This window comes from Salvelinus namaycush, chromosome 27, assembly GCF_016432855.1.
Source record: "Salvelinus namaycush isolate Seneca chromosome 27, SaNama_1.0, whole genome shotgun sequence".
NCBI lineage: Eukaryota > Metazoa > Chordata > Actinopteri > Salmoniformes > Salmonidae > Salvelinus > Salvelinus namaycush.
Genome location: NC_052333.1, coordinates 28,647,508 through 28,667,817, shown reverse-complemented (window position 1 = coordinate 28,667,817; position 20,310 = coordinate 28,647,508). Strand labels below are relative to the sequence as shown.

The 20,310-nt window shown below is 43.4% G+C and overlaps 1 protein-coding gene across 2 annotated transcripts in view; it reads right to left on the bottom strand.

Annotated features, from left to right (window-relative positions):
• Positions 1-18,321, bottom strand: part of LOC120022136 (phosphatidylinositol 4-kinase beta-like) — a 29,721-nt gene extending 11,400 nt beyond the window's left edge. For both annotated transcript variants that reach the window (XM_038965986.1, XM_038965987.1), the window contains exons 1-2: positions 18,209-18,321; positions 9,218-10,548 (exon numbers count right to left, since the gene is read on the bottom strand). In XM_038965986.1, coding sequence (XP_038821914.1) covers positions 9,218-10,534 — 1,317 coding nt within the window. In that variant the 5' untranslated portion in view covers positions 10,535-10,548; positions 18,209-18,321. The remainder of the gene's footprint in view (positions 1-9,217; positions 10,549-18,208) is intronic.
• Positions 18,322-20,310: the final 1,989 nt, after the last annotated feature.

Here is a 20,310-nt window from a genome sequence, read left to right as displayed (position 1 = left end):
TGCATTTTTTACTACCTTGTTGCCCATAGCAGTGTAATACCTAACGCATTATTAAGAAACGCTTTCCTCGCCACCCGAGCAGTCGGGAGGGGAATAAGGGGAAGGGATAAAGGGGGGGAAGAAGCGGGGGAGGGATAAAGGGGGGGAATAAGTGGGGGGTGACACCTACCCTCTTTCTTTCTACCTGTCCTTGTTCTGTATGTCTTGTTTTGTAATATTTGTTTTGTACCCAGAACTCTGGGTCTTTTTGTTACTGTCTGCTCTTTTATGTTTAGATAAAAATTGTATACCTGCCTTTTATACCTATACACCATTCCTGTGTGTGTTCAATAAAAAATATTTGAACGAAAAGAAACGCTTTCCTGAAGCTGAAGTTGCTACAGACAGTGTATGAACAATACTCCACCACTTATTCTGCCTTCCTTGTGATGATTTAGTTGATCACTTTAATAGCAAATTAAGAGCAACCATTGATGCCATAGCTGAAAGAGGCCACACCAAACAGAGAGCTCATTGGATGAGTGAGGAAACTAAATTAAAGAGAAATTGCAGAAAGGTAGAGCAGAAATGGAGAAAGTCAGGTACATTATGATATTCTGAGAGAGCAACTTGGCATACAGTCAAAGTTGACACACCTAGTCATTCCAGGGTTTATTTTTTAAACTATTTTCTACATTATAGAATAGTGAAGACATCAAAACACACATATGGAATCATGTAGTAACCAACAAAAAAAAAAGTGTTAAACTAATACTTTGATTCTTCAAAGTAGCCACCCTTTGCACACTCTTGGCATTCTCTCATTTTCTTTTTATTGAATTTGTTGTGTAGTAAATATATTTAAGCTTTTATTTATTGTATGTAAAACACATTGCGTTGCAAGCCATATCTGAAATGTGCTGTATAAATAAAGCTGGATTTGATTTGAAACAAACAGCTGACTGAAGACGGGACAGCCTGATGCATCATGAAACTTTGTTGCTGCTTGCTGAAACAAGCAAGATGTTCTAGCAACACCCCCCTCCCTGCAGCACCAGCACATGCAGTCAAACGAGAAAAATGAACAAAAATGAAATACAAAATTGTGATTTGACCAACCAATAACCGTCCTCCAAAGGTATATGACCTTCACAGTCCTATTCATTGTTGTTCTACAGTTGGGGTCAAATATATTGGCACCTATGCACAGAACCAAGAAAGTACATTTTAATGAAATGGCGATTTTTCACTTCAAATGTGTTTGGAGGCAGGTGATTCTCAGTTACTAACTTCTCACTTGTGGTAAGTTGCAGGTGCTACACAGTAGAAATAGTAATTCAATCTATTTTGAAAAGAGAAACAGAACATTCTGCACCCTTGCAAAGTGCAACGTCAGCAGTAGAGCAGACGTCCTTTGCACCTGTAGTCCAGGTGATTGTTGAACACATGGCCACGTGTAAGAATACCATTGCGTAAGGCAGAGCTACCCTGGTGACAACACATAGCTTCTCTGTACTAGTTTATCTCATAAGGAAGTCAGTCTAAAAATGTACAACTGATTTTACAGCAGTCAAATAAATCAATGTTGAAGCATGTCTGCCACCAAAATGTCTATTTTTAATGCAACCAATCCAACTACACTGAACAAAAATAAACACAACACGTAAAGTGCTGGTGCCATATTTCATACGCTGAAATAAAAAAATCCCAGAAATGTTTCATACGCACAAAAAGATTCTCTAAAATGTGCACAAACGTGTTCACATCCCTGTTAGTGAACATTTCTCCTTTGCCAAGATAATCCATCCACCTGACAGGTGTGGCATATCAAGAAGCTGATTAAACAGCATGATCATTACACAGGTGCACCTTGTGCTGGGGACAATAAAAGGGGAGGTTTTGAGGAAGTGTGCAATTGGTAGCTACTTTGAAGAAACGCAAATATATTTAGATTTGTTTAACAATTTTTGGTTACCACATGATTCCATGTGTTATTTCATAGTTTTGATGTCTTCACTATTATTCTACAATGTAGAAAAATAGTAAAATAAAGAAAAACCCTTGAATGAGGTGGTGTCCAAACTTGTACACACACACACAGCGCATTCGGAAAGTATTCAGACCCCTTAACGTCCCCCCCATTTTGTTACATTACAGCCTTAATCTAAAATTGATTAAAATCGTTTATTTCCCCTCAATCTACATACAATACCCAATGATGGCAAAGCAAAAACAGGTTTGTATAAATGTTTGCACATTTATTTAAAAATAATAATAATACTGAAATATCACATTTACATAAGTATTCAGACTCTTTACTTGGTACTTTGTTGAAGTACCTTTGGCAGTGATTACAGCCTAGAGTCTTCTTGGGTAAGACGCTACAAGCTTGGCACACCTGTATTTGGGGAGTTTCTCCCATTTGTCTCTGCAGATCCTCTCAAGCTCTGTCAGGTTAGATGGGGAGCGTCACTGCACAGCTATTTTCAGGTCTCTTCAGAGATGTTCGATCGAGTTCAATTCCGGGCTCTGGCTGGGTCACTCAAGGACATTGAGACTTGTCCCAAAGCCACTCCTGCATTGTCTTGGCTGTGTGCTTAGGGTCGTTGTCCTGTTGGAAGGTGAACCTTTGCCCCAGTCAGGTCCTGAGTGCTCTGGAGCAGGTTTTCATCAAGGATCTCTCTGTACTTTGCTCAGTTAATCTTTCCCCTCGATCCTGTCTATTCGCGCAGTCCCTGCCGCTGAAACATCCCTACAGCATGATACTGCAACCATGGTTCACCGTAGGGATGGTGCCAGGTTTCCTCCAGACGCTTGGCATTCAGGCCAAAGAGTTTAATCTTGGTTTCATCAGACCAGAGAATCTTGTTTCTCATGGTCTGCGAGTCTTTAGGTGCCTTATGGCAAACTCCAAGTGGGCTGTCATGTGCCTTTTACTGAGGAGTGGCTTCCGTCTGTCCACTCTACCATAAAGGCCTGATTGGTGGAGCGCTCCTTCTGGAAGGTTCTCCCATCTCCACAGAGGAACTCTGGAGCGCTGTCAGAGTAAATGTCTTTATTTTTAATACATTTGCTAATATTTCAAAAAATCTGTATTCACTTTATCTTTATGGGGCATTGTGTGTAGATTGATCAGGAAAAACATTTACTTAATCAATTTTAGATTAAGGATGTAACGTAACAAAAACGTGGAAAAAGTCAAGGGGTCTGAAAACTTTCCGAATGCACTGTATGTACAGTACCAGTCAAAAGTTAGGACACACCTACTCATTAAGAAAGGTTTTCTTCATTTTTACTATTTTCTACATTGTAGAATAACAGTGAAGACATCAACACTATGAAATAATAAATATGGAATAATGTAGTAACCAAAAAAAGTTAAACTAATCAAAATGTATTTTATACTCTTCAAAGTAGCCACCCTTTGCCTTGATGACAGCTTCGCACACTCTTGGCATTCTCTCAAACAGCTTCACCTGGAATGCTTTTCCAACAGTCTTGAAGGAGTTCCCGCATATGCTGAGCACTTGTTGGCTGCTTTTCCTTCACTCTGCAGTCCAACTCATCCCAAACCATCTCAATTGGGTTGAGGTCGGGTGATTTAAAAAAATTATTGTGGAGGCTAGGTCATCTGTTGCAGCACTCCATCACTCTCCTTCTAGGTCAAATAGCTCTTACACAGCCTGGAGGTGTGTTGGGTCATTGTCCTGTTGAAAAACAAATAATACCACTAAGCACAAACCAGATGGGATGGCGTATCGCTGCAGAATGCGGTGGTAGCAATGCTGGTTAAGTGTGCCTTGAAATCTAAATAAATCACCGACAGTGTCACCAGCAAAGCACCCCTACACCACCACCTCCATTCTTCACGGTGGGAACCACACATGCAGAGATCTTCTGTTCTGCGTCTCACAAAGATACGGCGGTTGGGACCAAAAATCTCAAATTTGGACTCATCAGACCAAAAGGACAGATTCACTGTTCTAATGTCCATTGCTCGTGTTTCTTGGCCCAAGCAAGTCTTTTATTATTATTGGTGTCCTTTAGTAGTGGTTTCTTTTCAGCAATTCGACCATGAAGGCCTGATTCACTCAGTCTCCTCTGAACAGTTGATGTTGAGATGTGTGTTACTTTAACTCTGAGGTGCAGTTAATTGCCGATTTCTGAGGCTGGTAACTAATGAAGTTATCTTCTGCAGCAGAGGTAACTCTAGGTCTTTGTTTCCTGTGGCGGTCCTCATGAGAGCCAGTTTCATCATAGCGCTTTATGTTTTTGCAACTGCATTTGAAGAAACTTTAAAAGTTCTTGAAATTTTCCTGATTGACTGACCTTCATGTCTTAAAGTAATGATGGACTGCCGTTTCGCTTTGCTTATTTGAGCGGTTCTTGCCATAATATGGACTTGTGCTTTAACCAAATAGGGCTATCTTCTGTATACCACCCTTACCTTGTCACAACACAGCTGATTGGCTCAAAAGCATCAAGAAGGAAAGAAATTCCACAAATGAACTTGAGGCACACCTGTTAATTGAAATGCATTCCAGGTGACTACCTCATGAAGCTGGTTGAGAGAATGCCAAAAGTGTACAAAACTGTCAAGGCAAAGTGTGGCTACTTTGAAGAATCTCAAATATATTTAGATTACATGATTCCATTTCATAGTTTTGATATCTTCACTATTATTCTACAATGTAGTAAAGAGTAAAAATAAAGAAAACCTGGAATGAGTAGGTGTCCAAACTTTTGACTGGTACTTGTATATACACTGCTCAAAAAAATAAAGGGAACACTTAAACAACACAATGTAACTCCAAGTCAATCACACTTCTGTGAAATCAAACTGTCCACTTAGGAAGCAACACTGATTGACAATACATTTCACATGCTGTTGTGCAAATGGAATAGACAAAAGGTGGAAATTATAGGCAATTAGTAAGACACCCCCAAAAAAGGAATGGTTCTGCAGGTGGTGACCACACACCACTTCTCAGTTCCTATGCTTCCTGGCTGATGTTTTGGTCACTTTTGAATGCTGGCGGTGCTTTCACTCTAGTGGTAGCATGAGACGGAGTCTACAACCCACACAAGTGGCTCAGGTAGTGCAGTTCATCCAGGATAGCACATCAATGCGAGCTGTGGCAAAAAGGTTTGTTGTGTCTGTCAGCGTAGTGTCCAGAGCATGGAGGCGCTACCAGGAGACAGGCCAGTACATCAGGAGACGTGGAGGAGGCTGTAGGAGGGCAACAACCCTCATGGAGTCTGTTTCTGACCGTTTGAGCAGACACATGCACATTTGTGGCCTGCTGGAGGTCATTTTGCAGGGCTCTGGCAGTGCACCTCCTTGCACAAAGGCGGAGGTAGCGGTCCTGCTGCTGGGTTGTTGCCCTCCTACGGCCTCCTCCACATCTCCTGATGTACTGGCCTGTCTCCTGGTAGCGCCTCCATGCTCTGGACACTACGCTGACAGACACAGCAAACCTTCTTGCCACAGCTCGCATTGATGTGCTATCCTGGATGAACTGCACTACCTGAGCCACTTGTGTGGGTTGTAGACTCCGTCTCATTTCACTAGAGTGAAAGCACCGCCAGCATTCAAAAGTGACCAAAACATCAGCCAGGAAGCATAGGAACTGAGAAGTGGTGTGTGGTCACCACCTGCAGAACCATTCCTTTTTTGGGGGTGTCTTACTAATTGCCTATAATTTCCACCTTTTGTCTATTCCATTTGCACAACAGCATGTGAAATTTATTGTCAATCAGTGTTGCTTCCTAAGTGGACAGTTTGATTTCACAGAAGTGTGATTGACTTGGAGTTACATTGTGTTGTTTAAGTGTTCCCTTTATTTTTTTGAGCAGTGTATATATATAACCTACAATCATTTGTGTAAAGCGACAGCTGCATCTATAGTTAAACTTCTAATGTATTTTACATTTAATACCACTCCGGAAAAATAAAATAAAAGAGCTATCCGAATCAAACACAGTGCCCCAGCCCAGCAGCTTTGTTGCCAAGACTACACAGGGGGTACAGGAAGAGGGAAGTAGTGAGGCAGAGGGGGCATGCTGGACACTGACAGCTAAGCCCAGACTGTAAACAAAAGCACCATTATGCAACACCCACCCAAACTGCACTGCGGGGGCGTCCCACTCACATTAAAGCGTGGCTCAAAATGGTGGACATACCCTGAGTGTACAAAATCTCCCTAATATTGAGTTGCACCCCCCATTTTTGTCTTCAGAACAGCCTCAATTCATCTGCATTGCTTGCCGTTTGGGGTTTCATGCTGGGTTTCTGTATAGCACTTTGTGACATCGACTGATGTAAAAAGGGCTTTATGAATACATTTGATTTGAATTCGTCAGTGCATGGACTCTACAAGGTGTCGAAAAGGTATGCTGGCCCATGTTGATGCCAATGCTTCCCAGATTTGTCAAGTTAGCTGGATGTCCTTTGGGTGGTGGACCATTCCTGATACACACAGGAAACTGTTGAGTGTGGAAAAACCCAGCAGTGTTGCAGTTCTTGACACAAACCGGTGTGCCTGGCACCTACTACCATACCCCGGTCGAAGGCACTTAAATCTTGTCTTGCCCATTCACCCTGTGAATGACACACATAATCCGTGTCTCAATTGTCTCAGGGCTTAAAAATCCTTCTTTAACCTCTTGAAGCTAGAGGGCAGTATTTTTATGTTTTGAAAAATAACGTTCCCAATGTAAGCTGTCTATTTCTCAGGCCCAGATGCTAGAATATGCATATAATTGACAGATTAGGATAGAAAACACTCTAAAGTTTCCAAAACTGTCAAAATATTGTCTGTGAGTATAACAGAACTGATTTTGCAGGCAAAAACCTGAGGAAATCCAACCCGGAAGTGCCTCTTATTTTGAAAAATCCCTGTTCCATTGCCTGCCTTTCCTCCATTCCTCCAAAGGGATATCAACCAGATTCCTTTTCCTATGTCTTCCACCAGGTGTGAACAGTCTTTAGACATAGTTTCAAGCTTATTACATTGCTCAACATTTTCTTAAAAGCAGAAAATGTATCCGCTCTCGTCGTACTTTTACTGTATATTTTCCGCCATTTTCTTCTCATCTGAAATTGTTGTAAAGCTACGCCCATTTTCTAGAGAATTGCATTATGGACCACTGCTTGTATACTTTGGCAATTGTAGTACGACATCCGGGAACTTTTGGCATACTAACTATATTCCTCCTATGACCAATAAGCGTACTACATACTCATTTTGTCACAAATAGTGCGGTTAGCATGAGTATTTGAACACAGCTCAAGACTAACAAGATGGCGAGTGAAGCCTCATCAATAAGGACTATCAGTACAGTATTTATCAAAGCAAAATGGACTGCTTGCCATCCAACTAGTGATCAGTTTCTAAACCCAGAGGCGCAACACTGCGAGATTCCGGGAACGCTTGCGAAGCAGACCGGGGTTTGGCAAGTCAATGGGAGAAGTAAAAAAATGTATCCTTAATTATTAATTTTCTCAAACGCAAAATATAGATTCGAGCCAATGTCTTAAGTAGCGCAAACTGTCATTACTATAACCTTGTGAAAGTGAGACTGACACGTTTTTAATTTCATCAAATTTTATATCGAAGCAGTGCCTTTGATTTGACGGCCTGCACAAGCACAGTTCAGCACGACAGGGATTTCTATTGGAGATGCAGTTTCTGCCCGTCTTTGCTCATACATCCTAAAGACCAGAGTCAATAGAGTGATGCGCCCTTGAACTCCTTTGTGGTGTTGGTTGTGTTCTGTGGATCGTTATTGGGCTCCACCTGCTCTACAGGAGTCTTCACAGAGCACCGACATGGATCCCTGAGCACCCAAAATCCCAGCGGGGAGGTTTGATGCAGGCACAACTGGTGAAGGGAGAGGAGGAAAACAGAGTGAGGGACAGTGAAAGAAGGAAAGAATATTAGCTGAGAGGGCGGGTTAGGGGATATTAAAAAAGGATGACAAAAACGGGAACAAAAAAACAATGAAAAAAGGCAGCAGAGCGAGAGAGACTAGAGGTAAGAGGGAACATTGGAAGTAGGGAGAAATTCATAACTCAGCAAGATGTCTGGGAGAGTCCACTTGCCCAGAAAGTATATAAAAAACATTTAAAAGAAGGGGTGGAAGTGAGAGGAGAGTAAAATATATAAAACGAGAGGAGAGGGAGTGTGACCATCTCTCTGCTCTGGTTCAGGACATTGTTCCGTCTTTCTCATAAAATAACTGATCCCCTGATGAGATGGAAGAAGGCTGTAAGCCAGATTTCAGTTCAGACAGTCAAGCGAGACAGAAAGGCCAGAAAGGGGGAGCAGATAAACACTATCCCTGACATTCTTTCCCTGTGCACTCACAAGGAAACCACACTATTTGATAGTATCTCTTCCAACCAAGAGGCATGGCTTTCATGTGGTTTACCACAAGGCCAATATCCCTGGTCAACACTGACAAATCCTTCCTCAACACACAAACATACTCACAATAGCATCTGGTAAACAGTCGAATATCAGCAACAATAGAAAGTGACCCATTTTTACAACAAGCGCTCCATTCGGGAGGGACTCAAACTCACTCCGACCTCTGACACCAGCTGCAGAGCAATCTGGCTGAGAAGTCCAGCCAAAAAGAAGAGGGAGTAGACTGCACATCCAAAACAATAGGGAGGGAACTCTGGAGATGTGGGACAGATGCTACCTAACCCCACCCCCTTCTTTATTAGTTAGACTGAGGGTAGTCTGGCTAGACCATAGAAAGAGCTGGAATAGTGCTCCTGAAGATCCAAAATGTGTAAGCCTGTGTCCCAAAGAATGTTCCATTTTGACAGAACAGTTTTTCCACAAGTAATATTATTGTGAGGCATGGAAGAAAATGCTGTAAGTCGCAAGCAAAAGCTGCACCTGCGAATAAAAGTCTTGCTGATCTGCCACGATCCAGTGTAGTTTAACAAAATTTAACTTGCTGGATCCCAGTGTTATGTTGGACACACATTTACTACTGACACACAGATGGAGAAAAACTTGGTAAGCAGAGTAGGGGCTCAGATTCCTCAACTAAAATCCACACAGGGTTTACTCTGCTCGATCATCTATAGTGACTATTAACAAAGAACATGTAGGCAACAGGCCTATTGAAGACATGATTAAAATTAACATCTTCTATACTCTCCAACTCAGATAACATCTTTTTGTCATACAAAAAGAGGAGCGAGTGTTAAGGCCCTCACCTCATCGTAGCCCCTTTCCACCTTGGGGTTGCTGGCTGTTCTCTTGAGGCTAGTCGCCAGGCTCGTGCAATGCGTGGCGTCCGACTTAGAACGCTGGTGTGTCCGCTTGGAAGGCGAGAGGTAGGCATTGGCGGGGATGATTTGGCTGTCGGGAGCCGGCTCCACAGCGTGCCGCTGGTGAATCCGAGCACCGTCCCGCAGCCCAGGGCTGGCGGCTGCAGCACCAGCTGGAGCCACACCTTTAGAAGCTGAGTGGGGCTTTAGTTCGTCGGAGAGGATTAGCTTGCGCAGCTTGGTGCCGCGCGAGTGGCGCTGGGTAGAGATGTGCATGTCGGAGGAGTAGGCGCCGAGCAGCCATGCCGTCTGCAGGGAGAAGGCAATGCTCTGGCGGCAGCGGTGCACCACGTAGGGTCGGATGGCGTCGCCCATATCCTCGTCCATGTGGACGTACATGTTGAGCAGCTGGGGCAGGTGGAAGTCCACGTCGTCGTCCGAGAAGCTGAAGAGGCGGTTGCCAATGTAGGCCTGGACGCCGGGCTCTTTGGACTTGTACAGGTAGGAGATGGCCATGGAGACGTCGAAGAGCTTAGACTCAAATAACCGTAAAAGCAAGGACTGCTTGGCTGCTGCGGAGGACTGGTCGCCATTCTGTTGTTGCGACTGAGGGCATGTCGGAATAATTTGTCGGGGAGGATCACGCTTTTCTTCCTCCTCTTCATCCTCCTCTTTAATCGAACCTGTGTCACAGGGAATATGTCGAAGAGCATCACTCTCTTCCTCCTCTTTAATGGAACCTGTGTCACAAGGCTGTTGTGACAGAGGGCATGGTAGCATTATTTGTTGTAGAGGATCATGCTGTTCTTCCTCCTCTTTAATCGAACCCGTGTCGAAAGGCTCCAAGTATACTGTTCCATTGGGCAGCCGCCTATGCGGGCTGCACTTTTCCAACAACTCTGGTTCTTCCTCAACCTTCAGGAGTTTGACATTCTGCAGGACCTCCTGGCAAGCCTTCAGGGCCACTTCAGGGTCAATGACCAGGTCCAGCTCTATAGCGTCCTCAGATATGATGTCCAAAGGAGGGCTGCAGCCCCGCATGCCATCGCTGCCGCTGCTACAGCCACTGGGGCTGGAGCTTCTGGGACTGGAGGAGGACTGGTGCTGGTTGGGGCAGTCCGAGGAGCAGTCCGAGCAGGAGGATGAGGAAGAAGAGGATCCAGGTGAGGAAGGGCAGGAAAATGTAGAGGTGGAGGACAGCGAGGGGCTGAGGTGAAGTGTCTCGATCTGGGCAGGGGAGATAGCCACTTCCATTTCAGCCATGGTGGCAGTTGAACCTGGGAGAAGGACAGAGAAGTCAGTGAATCAAGAGACCAGTGTACAGACAGGGAAAAACTAGCGTGTATTCATAACATCAGATTGATTCTTGAAGTTATGCTTTAGGCTAGCTCTTGAAGTCATACATTCATTTTTTAAATTAAATATTTAACTGCAAACTACTATCTGGACTATATACTGAACAAAAATATTTAAAAAACACAACATTTCCAACAATTTTACTGTTACAATTCATATAAAAAGGAAGTCATCAACTGAAATAAATTCAGCAGGCACTAATCTATGGATTTCACATGACTGAAAAGGGGCACAGTCATAGGTGGGCCTGGAAGGGCATAGGCCCACCCACTGGGGAGCCAGGCCCAGCCAATCAGAATTCGTTTTTCACCACAAAAGGGCTTTATTACAAACGCCTCAGCACTCCCCCCACCCCTTCCCTCAGACGATCCCACAAGTGAAGAAGCCGGATGTGGAGGTCCTGGGCTGGCATGGTTACATGTGGTCTGTGGTTGTGAGGCCGGTTGGACGTACTGACAAATTCTCTAAAAACAACATTGGAAGCGGCTTATACTAGAGATATGAACATAAAATTCTCTGGCAACATCTCTGGTGGACATTCCTGCAGTCAGCATGCCAATTGCACGCTCCCTCAACTTGAGACATCTGTGGCATTGTGTTGACAAAACTGCACATTTTAGTTGCCTTTTGTCCCCAGCACAAGGTGCACCTGTGTAATGATCATTCTGTTTAATCAGTTTCTTGATATGCCACACCTGTCAGGTGGGTGGATTATCTTGGCAAAGGAGAAATGCTCACTAACAGTGATGTAAACAAATTTGTGCACAAAATGAGAGAAATAAGCTTTTTTAGCGTATGGAAAAATACTGGGATCTTTTATTTCAGCTCATGAAACCAACGCTTTACATGTTGCGTTTATATTTTTGTTCACTATAAGACGGGTGCCTCTCTCCATGACCAAGTATTAAACATTTTAATCTATTCCAGTACATTTACCAAAATCAAGTCACAAAGCTTGCATTTCCAATCAGCATAAGATCTACTGGGTCACAAGGTCGGTTCTCCAGACATCCATGATCACACTCCTGCCATAACCAAGTCCAAAGATGTGACAAACACAGTACTCCACGCAGCTGCACTCCCAAGATTTCCTAGAACGAGTCTGAGCCAATGACACAAGCCTCACAGATGTGCTTGAGGCCAATTCCAATTCCCTCTGGGAGGGAAAGGATTAGAGCGTTACATAACCAGGCAGATTCCCCTCATTGCTTGAAGGGGACGAGATGAATCAAAATATTTGATAGCTCAAGATTTCACATTCATTGTGTGTCCATCATTCATGTATAGAAATGTCATGACAAAATGCTGGTCATTTTCAGCAAACAGGGAGATTGGCACTTTCCATAGAATTTCTCTACTAAAACTAAGGTTTCGCCTTTAAAAACTAGCTAATAGGCAAGTCTTTTGGGGGATTCGAGGGGGGGGGGGGGCTATTAAAGCATGAGAACCACTTGAGGGACCAAAGTAAACATATTTCAAAAAAGAAACCATCAGGCCTTTTAGACAGATTTCGGTAATGTGAACTTGGGGGTGGAAGCGTACAAAAAAATAAGACGAAAATGTAAAATGTGTTTAAAATAAGGCAAAGTGCCATAAACTAGGCATCTTGGTTTTCTAACTGAATTTGCTACTGCCATGGTTAAAACTGGTTTCATGGGAATCTATCACATGCGTGTCATTCAACAGGTTTCGGCATGCAGTCAGCGACAGGGCTTTAAATTACATGTGCGCGATAGTCCCCTATGAATACCACAGGCTTGAGCAACAGTGAAATAGAAGATACAGCCCTGCATGTTTGCCTTTATCAGTACCTTTAAGGTTTCGCAAATGTTCACGCCACCAACTGAAAGTGGACCTCTGACATCCACAATCACCCAAACCTCTGGAGTAGATCGTCGGTTGGATTAAAGGTTTGATCAAGTAGACTTGAAGCATGTTTCACTTTTTAGAATAAGAATGGCGCCTACTTTCAAAAGGCATTTGGAGTCGTCTACCTCCGAGTCCCTTTTAGAATGCATGTTGCGTAGCTTAGCTAGCTCTTTCAGGTGAACAATCCTCCTTGAAAGCATGTAGCCCTAACTACATATGTGTATTGCTCTCTAATTTTTTTTATTTAAAGGCAGTCACTGAAGACCTAGGCTTACCAATACAAACAGCATATGGCTCAGGTTCCTACACCTATTAAAATGAGCATATGCTGTAGCTCTCATAGGTTTCATTGGGTTGTGGACCTATTAAGATTGAGCATGTGGCCTTGCTCACTCTCAGGTACAGTTCACTTTGTAAGACATCCTGATCCTCTGACCGTCACCAGATCTGATTATGTTGTGGAGAGGTCCCGTCCCTGCTGTGTCAGAGAATCGGGCACTGATGCTGAACAGTTTGTAGAATACACATTGCCATTCCAGCCTCAACTTTGAGAGAACAAAAAAAACACACAAGTAATCTACTTCCCTCTCAGTGTGTGTTTAGCCTACACATTAAAACAGACCACGATACAATATTCTGATCTGCTGCTTCTGACACCCATTCCAGGCCCCAAAAACACATTGTGCCATTACGCTAAGCCTGTTCCTATTACCACAGCTTAAAGAGTCAAAGGTATAGTCTAGGCCAAGCCTAATTAATCAACCCCACAAATGTTGTTTAAGAAGCTGATCTGAGATTAGCACACAATGGAGATTAACTTTCCCTTGCATAAAGGCCTAGAGTATCAATTAATGGTGACATGTGCCCAAAGCACTGATATCAATGGAGGTCAGTGTGTATCCACAAATGTTATTATAGCAAGGAAAGCTCTTAAAATGTTTTAAATGGCTAAGAGACATGGGATAGGCCTACCTAATATTTATTCAGATAAATGTTTAACTGACTTTACAAGCTGTAACCTAGAACATGACTCATTCTTGTGGGATGTGCTTGATGTTCCGATTTCATTACCGATACGCCAGTTGACACTATCAGAAATTCTTTAGGTGGAATTTCAGGAAGTAAATGTTTTCAGCAATTGAAAAAAAATGATTAGCACTCTGACGAGGCTCTGAGTGGTTGTAATGATTTCAAACTCAGCCAACTGTAAAACACAACCCAGATGATGCACGGTCACGATTAATAAAACACAGATGACTGACGTAATGAGCCCATGCCGGCTCCTCCAGGCCCACCGGGGCCCTGTCAGGCAGGGGTGGGACGATGGCTTCCAGGTGTGGGGTTTTGGAGGCTGTAGGGGTGGGCGTCTGCCACCTCTCTTCCTCTACACAGCTGCTGCTCCACAGAGCGAGTCATACAGCACAGGCATGAACAGAGCCAACAACTTCTCCCTTTATGGCATCAAGGCTGTGTGTGTGTGTGAGAGAACTTGACATAGTTAATTAAGGCAGTGAGAAGGTTATTTACCAGACCAAGGGTTTGAGGCAAATGTGCACTTGATAATTGAGAGTATTCGTGCTGGCATCTCCATCTCTTTTAAGGAAAATATGACAACTGCCAACTGGGCTTGAGATATTTGCAGGACAGACCATGGCAGTACAGCCTGGCCTTCAAGCTTATTTAAATGTGGCCACTTAACGTGTTGTGCACAAATAGTCACTGTGTGCCGGCCTGAATGGCCTTTATCATTGTTGTGGTTGGGTGGTAAAGACTGGAGTGAAATGCGGGATGTTCCCTAAAATGTTTGCATTTCACTGTTACCAATTAGATCAATGGTGAAAAATCTCTCACTCCAAACACTAACGACATCTGACCTAATTGGACTGACCTACCAGCGATGTAGCAGCAGGAGCCCATTTGCCGTCTTTCCCTCCTGAACTCCGACCCTCTGTTATCAGAAATCTAGAGCTGTACACAGAATTATCACCCCTTAAACAAACAGCATATAAAAACTTGCTGGTAAATGACCCTTCCACTGACCCAATAACATACACAAGCTTGTACATATACTCTAAAATGTCACTACCACAAGTGAAGGCATTTCCAGCAGGTGTGACAGGAGATATCAGCCTGCATTTCCATCTTTAATTTGTTTTCCGATTTAATTTCTATAGAGCGGCTACTGGACAGTGAAAACAACAGGAAGGGCAGTCAGTGTGTCAGTGGGGTGGAATATCAAACGCACAAAGCCCTACCTCTCCCCTCTCCCGATGTATTATTTAATGAGGTAGTGGCACAATGAGCTACTCAGGCGGAATAACACTGATTGGCGTCTCGCTCGCTCTCCGAAACTGTGACCAGCAGGATCAGTTGCACACTTCAGTCTTTCCATCACAGCACAGACGGTAAAGTTTCTCTGCTATAGCGGGGGAGTGAGTAATCTGGCACTGGTTCAAATCACGATCTCTCACACATTATGACTTCACCAAGAACATCCCCCAGCTTTTAGAATACGTACATTGAATAAACAGAATGATCTATCATGCTCTTTTAGAGTTGGAATGTGTGGTTGTGTCGTCAAATCAACAAAGACCCTCCAACACACATCTCCAGAAGGCAGCTTGTCCATATACAGTGCATTCGAAAGTATTCAGACCCCTTGACTTTTTCCACATTGTTACATTACAGCCTTATTCTGAAATTGATTAAATTGTTTGTCCTTACCAATCTACACCACAATGACAAAGTGAAAACAGGTTTAGAAATTTTAGCAAATGTATAAAAAATAAACAGGCCCTTTGCTATGAGACTAGAAATTGCACATCCTGTTTCCATTGATCATCCTTGAGATGTTTCTACAACTTGACTGGAGTCCACCTGTGGTAAATTCAATTGATTGGACATGACTTTGAAAGGCACACCTGTCTATATAAAGTCCCACAGTTGACAGTGCAAGTCAGAGCAAAAACCAAGCCATGAGGTTGAAGGAATTGTCCGTAGAGCTCGCCGAGACAGGATAGTGTCGAGGCACAGATCAATTGAAGGGTACCAAATAATGTCTGCAGCATTAAAGGTCCCCAACAACACAGTGGCCTCCATCATTCTTAAATTGAAGTTTGGAACCAACAAGACTATTCCTAGAGCTGGCAGCCCGGCCAAACAGCAAATTGGGAAGAAGGGCCTTGGTCAGGTGGGTGACCAAGAACCCGATGGTCCCTCTGACAGAGCTCCAGAGTTTCTCTGTGGAGATGGGAGAACCTTCCAGAAGGACAACCATCTCTGCAGCACTCCACCAATCAGGCCTTTATGGTAGAGTGAAAGACGGAAGCCACTCAGTAAAAAAGGCACATGACATGTCCATGAGACCATGGTCTGAGAGTCCTTTGGTCTGATGAAACCAAGATTTAACTCTTTGGCCTGAATGCCAAGTACAGAGAGATCCTTGAGGAAAACCTGCTCCACAGCACCTCAGACTGAGGTGAAGGTTTACCTTCCAACAGGACAACGACCGTAACGCAGGAGTGGCTTCGGGACAAGTCTCTGAATATCCTTGAGTGGCCCAGCCAGAGCCCGGACTTGAACCCGATCGAACATCTCTGGAGAGACCTGAAAATAGCTGTGCAGCGACGCTCCCCATCCAACCTGACAGAGCTTGAGAGGATCTGCACAGAATGGGAGAAACTCCCCAAATACAGGTGTGCCAAGCTAGTAGCGTCATACCCCAGAAAACTCGAGTCTATAATCGCAGGAAAGGGTGCTTCAACAAAGTACTGAGTAAAGGGTCTGAATACTTATGTAAATGAGTGTCGTTTTTTTTTGTTATATACACATTTGAAAAAATGTTTAAACCCGTTTTTGCTTTGTCTTCATGGGGTATTGTGTGTAGATTGAGGGGGGGGGGGGGGGGGGGGGGTGACGACAATTTAATACATTTTAGAATAAGGCCGTAACATAAAAATGTAGATAAAGTCAAGGGGTCTGAATACTTTCCGAATGCACTGTAGGTCTAGCCCAGTAAGAACTTATTCATGAGAAACAAGCAACTGAACAGGAAGAGAACTGGATGGCTTATTCTTTTAAATAACTCTTCCATATCCATACTGAAGACTTGCTGGTATACAACACTTCCTTATACTTACTGTCTGGAAGTGCTCTTGAAATTCAGTGTCAGGTTGAACACAGATGGGCAGGGCTACAATGCCTGAACTAAATGTTACATTGTCACCATGTATTAGACTAATACAAATAATGTTTGCAGTGAACTTGAGGTCCTGTCTGGATAAAACACAATCCTGATGATGCTCCTTTTCAGCTTCTCTTTTAGGAGACATGGGTTGGTATTATAAATGTTTGGTGCACTGAAAGATAATCCACCTGGAAGTGAATTAGTTTGTTTGGACATGATAAATGGAAATGAGAAGAATGCACTCTATTCTTCAGTTACAAATGACCAGACAAAATCATCAATTTACCTAGCTACGAGGAATGATAGCATCAAATGACGACCTCTATGAAACTGGTGTATGCAGCGGTTTCCGATTTGGAATTGAGAGTTTGATTAACTTTCAATCGACTTTTCCCAGTTGGAGCTAGGTTTTTTTTTTTTTCAAGTTTTTTTGAACACACTGAGGTCGGAGATTTCCGAGTGCCCAGTTGTTTTGAACGCGACAAGTCAATTCTCGAGCGTTAATGATAAACATTGGTGCGACGTTTCGACTTGTATAAAGTGTCAAGAGGCACGTGTAGTTCAAAACAGTCCGCAAAGGTAACCATCAATCATGTGACTCAACTGGCATTATCTCGTCGGGAACCCCCCCGCAAACCCACTCGTTTCATTCTCAACGACTCGAACATGGGTAACCCTAGAGTAACGTTGAGTAGTATCATGCACACTTTTCCTCACCACTTGAATCCTACCGTGGTTAGTCATGATGCTGGTTAGGAGCACTTCCCAAACGGCATGCCTAACTACTTCGCACATAGTTGTTTTTAAAGTACATACACCAACGATATTACTTTTTAACTAAAAGTCAGATGGCTATAGCCATGGAGGAATAGGCGATGCCAATAAACTAATATTTACTATGGCTAACTACTGTAGCTAGTAAAGCAGAACATATTGGCTTTCAAGGAGTGCCAACACTCCATTGTCGTTACAGTCAAAACGCTTAGTTAGCTATCAAACAACCAAAAAAAAAAAAAAAAAACACTGCCCAGTGCCCACCTGAGAATGACTAGCGTCCTAGCTGTATTTAATACCCCGTCTCAATCGTGCTTTACATTTTTTAGCTAATGCTTTCATAGACAACCAGAAACTGGGTCACGTGAGTTATTGTTTGCCATCTACTTAGCTAGCTGCGCGAGCCAGGCTAGCTAGCCGCCTAGCCCAGCAGCTAGTTAACTAACACTTGAAGATCCTAAATGCTACAACAAGCGTTAGACAGTAAATTCTTCACATCACTGGCTTCAACCTCTAATCGTTAAAAAGGACAAATACATTCATACTGCTAAACTCAATAAATAGAACAAATAAAGCATAGCTTCTGACTGATTTGCTCGCTAACTAGTAGCTAGTATTGTTAGATAGCTCCTGCGTCGATTGGAAGAGGAAGCATTCCTTAAAACGACTAGCCACAGCTGGGACCGGGAGCAACACATATCAATTGAACCCTGTAACGTTAGGTAAATTCGTTATATAAATAAACAACTTACCCTCTTGACAATATTTTTTGATCTTAGGGTCTCAATCTATCCATTGGATTTGTAATTCCATTTGGAAAGACTCTAGCACCCCAGCTCAAATCTCATTCTGATGCTGCGCAAATCCGAAACCTCTAGCCAACGGATCCGCCTCAAAATATTTAAAAGGACAGATGACGCCAGCATTATCACATAGTGAATCTGATGCCGCGTTGAAAACAACTGGGAACTCGGAAAACGAGGTCAAATCATGACGTCAGTGATCTTCAGAATTCTGAGTTGGATGACCGTTTAAAACTATTTTTTCCAGTCGGAGCTAATTTTTTCTTTGTTCCCAGTTGTCTTGAACGCGGCATAAATGAACACATCCCTTTCCACCAATATAAGGTACAGTGTGATGCGTTCTATCTGTTCATTACCAAAGCCAACCATACATATACCCAAATGATGGTTTATGGTCTGTATTTTACATTGTGTGATATGAAAAGAGGAAGCTCAGAATAACCAATGTTGGAAATAAATTACATTGGAATATTAACTTGATATGTCCCATTTTCTCGTAGACCATGAGTCTTTGGATTCTTCATAACTGAGTTGACTTCTCGGTGCGTTTCAGGAAGATTTTATATTTGCCTTGTACACTCACTGCATTGATTTGCATTAACTAAATGTATGTCTGTGGATAGTATGCCACCCGGTGGCCAATGTGGGAAAATACACCAGTCCCTGAACCCTGAGTCTATTCTGTTTCTGAACGAAACGGAAGCAAACAGAATGAAACGGGGAGGGCCCTACCTGCAATGGTCCAGTACAAACTCTAATTTGCAAGTTCATGTAAGTCAAAATTGCAAGATCTGATATTGCTAAAATGTGGAATTCAAATCAAATGTTATTTGTCACATGCGCGTAATACAACGGGTGTAGACCTTACAGTGAAATGCTTACTTACAAGACCTTAACCAATGCAGTTTTAAGAAAAATAAGTGTTAAGAAAGTATTTACTAAAATAAACTGAAGCAAAAAATGTATAAATTAATACAAATTAAAAATAAGAAAAAATTAAAAATAACAAATAATCAAAGAGCAACAATAAAATAACAATAACAAAGCTAGATACAGCGGGTACCGGTACAGAGTCAATGTGCGGAGGCGCAGGTTAGTTGAGGTAATATGTAGGTAGAGGTAAAGTGACTATGCATAGATAATAAACAGAGCGTAGCATCAGCGTAAAAATGAGGGGGGGCAATGCAAATAGTCCAGGAAGCCATTTGATTAGCTGTTCAGGCGTCTTATGGCTTGGGGGTAGAAGCTGTTAAGAATCCTTTTGGGCAAAGACTTGATGCTTCGATACCGCTTACCGTGCTGTAGCAGAGAGAACATTCTATGACTAGGGTGGCTGGAGTCTTTGGCAATTTTTACGGCCTTCCTCTGACACCACCTGGTATAGAGGTCCTGGATGGCAGGAAGCTTGACCCCAGTGATGAACTGGGCCGTACAAACTACCCTCTGTAGTGCATTGCGGTCGGAGGTCGAGCAGTTGCCATACCAGGCGGTGATGCAACCAGTCAGGATGCTCTCGATGGTGCAGCTGTAGAACTTTTGGAGGATTTGAGGACCCATGCCAAATCTTTTCAGTCTCCTGGGGGGGGAATAGGCATTGTCGTGCCCTCCACGACTGTCATGGTGTGTTTAGACCAGGATAGTTAGTTGGTGATGTGGACGCCAAGGAACGTTTACCTCTCGACCCACTCCACTACAGCCCCGTCGATGAGAATGGGGGCGGGCTCAGTCCTCCTTTTCCTGAAGTCCACGATTGTCTCCTTTGTCTTGATCACATTGAGGGAGAGGTTGTTATCCTGGCACCACACTGCCAGGTCTCTGACCTCCCTATAGACTGTCTCATCGTTGTCGGTGATCAGGCCTACCACTGTTTTGTCGTCGTCAAACTTAATGATGGTGTTGGAGTCATGCTTGGCCATGTAGTCATGGGTTAACAGGGAGTACAGGAGGGGACTGAGCACGCACCCCTGAGGGGCCCCATGTTGAGGATCAGCGTGGCAGATGTGTTGTTACCTACCCTTACCACCTGGGGGCGGCCCGTCAGTAAGTCCAGG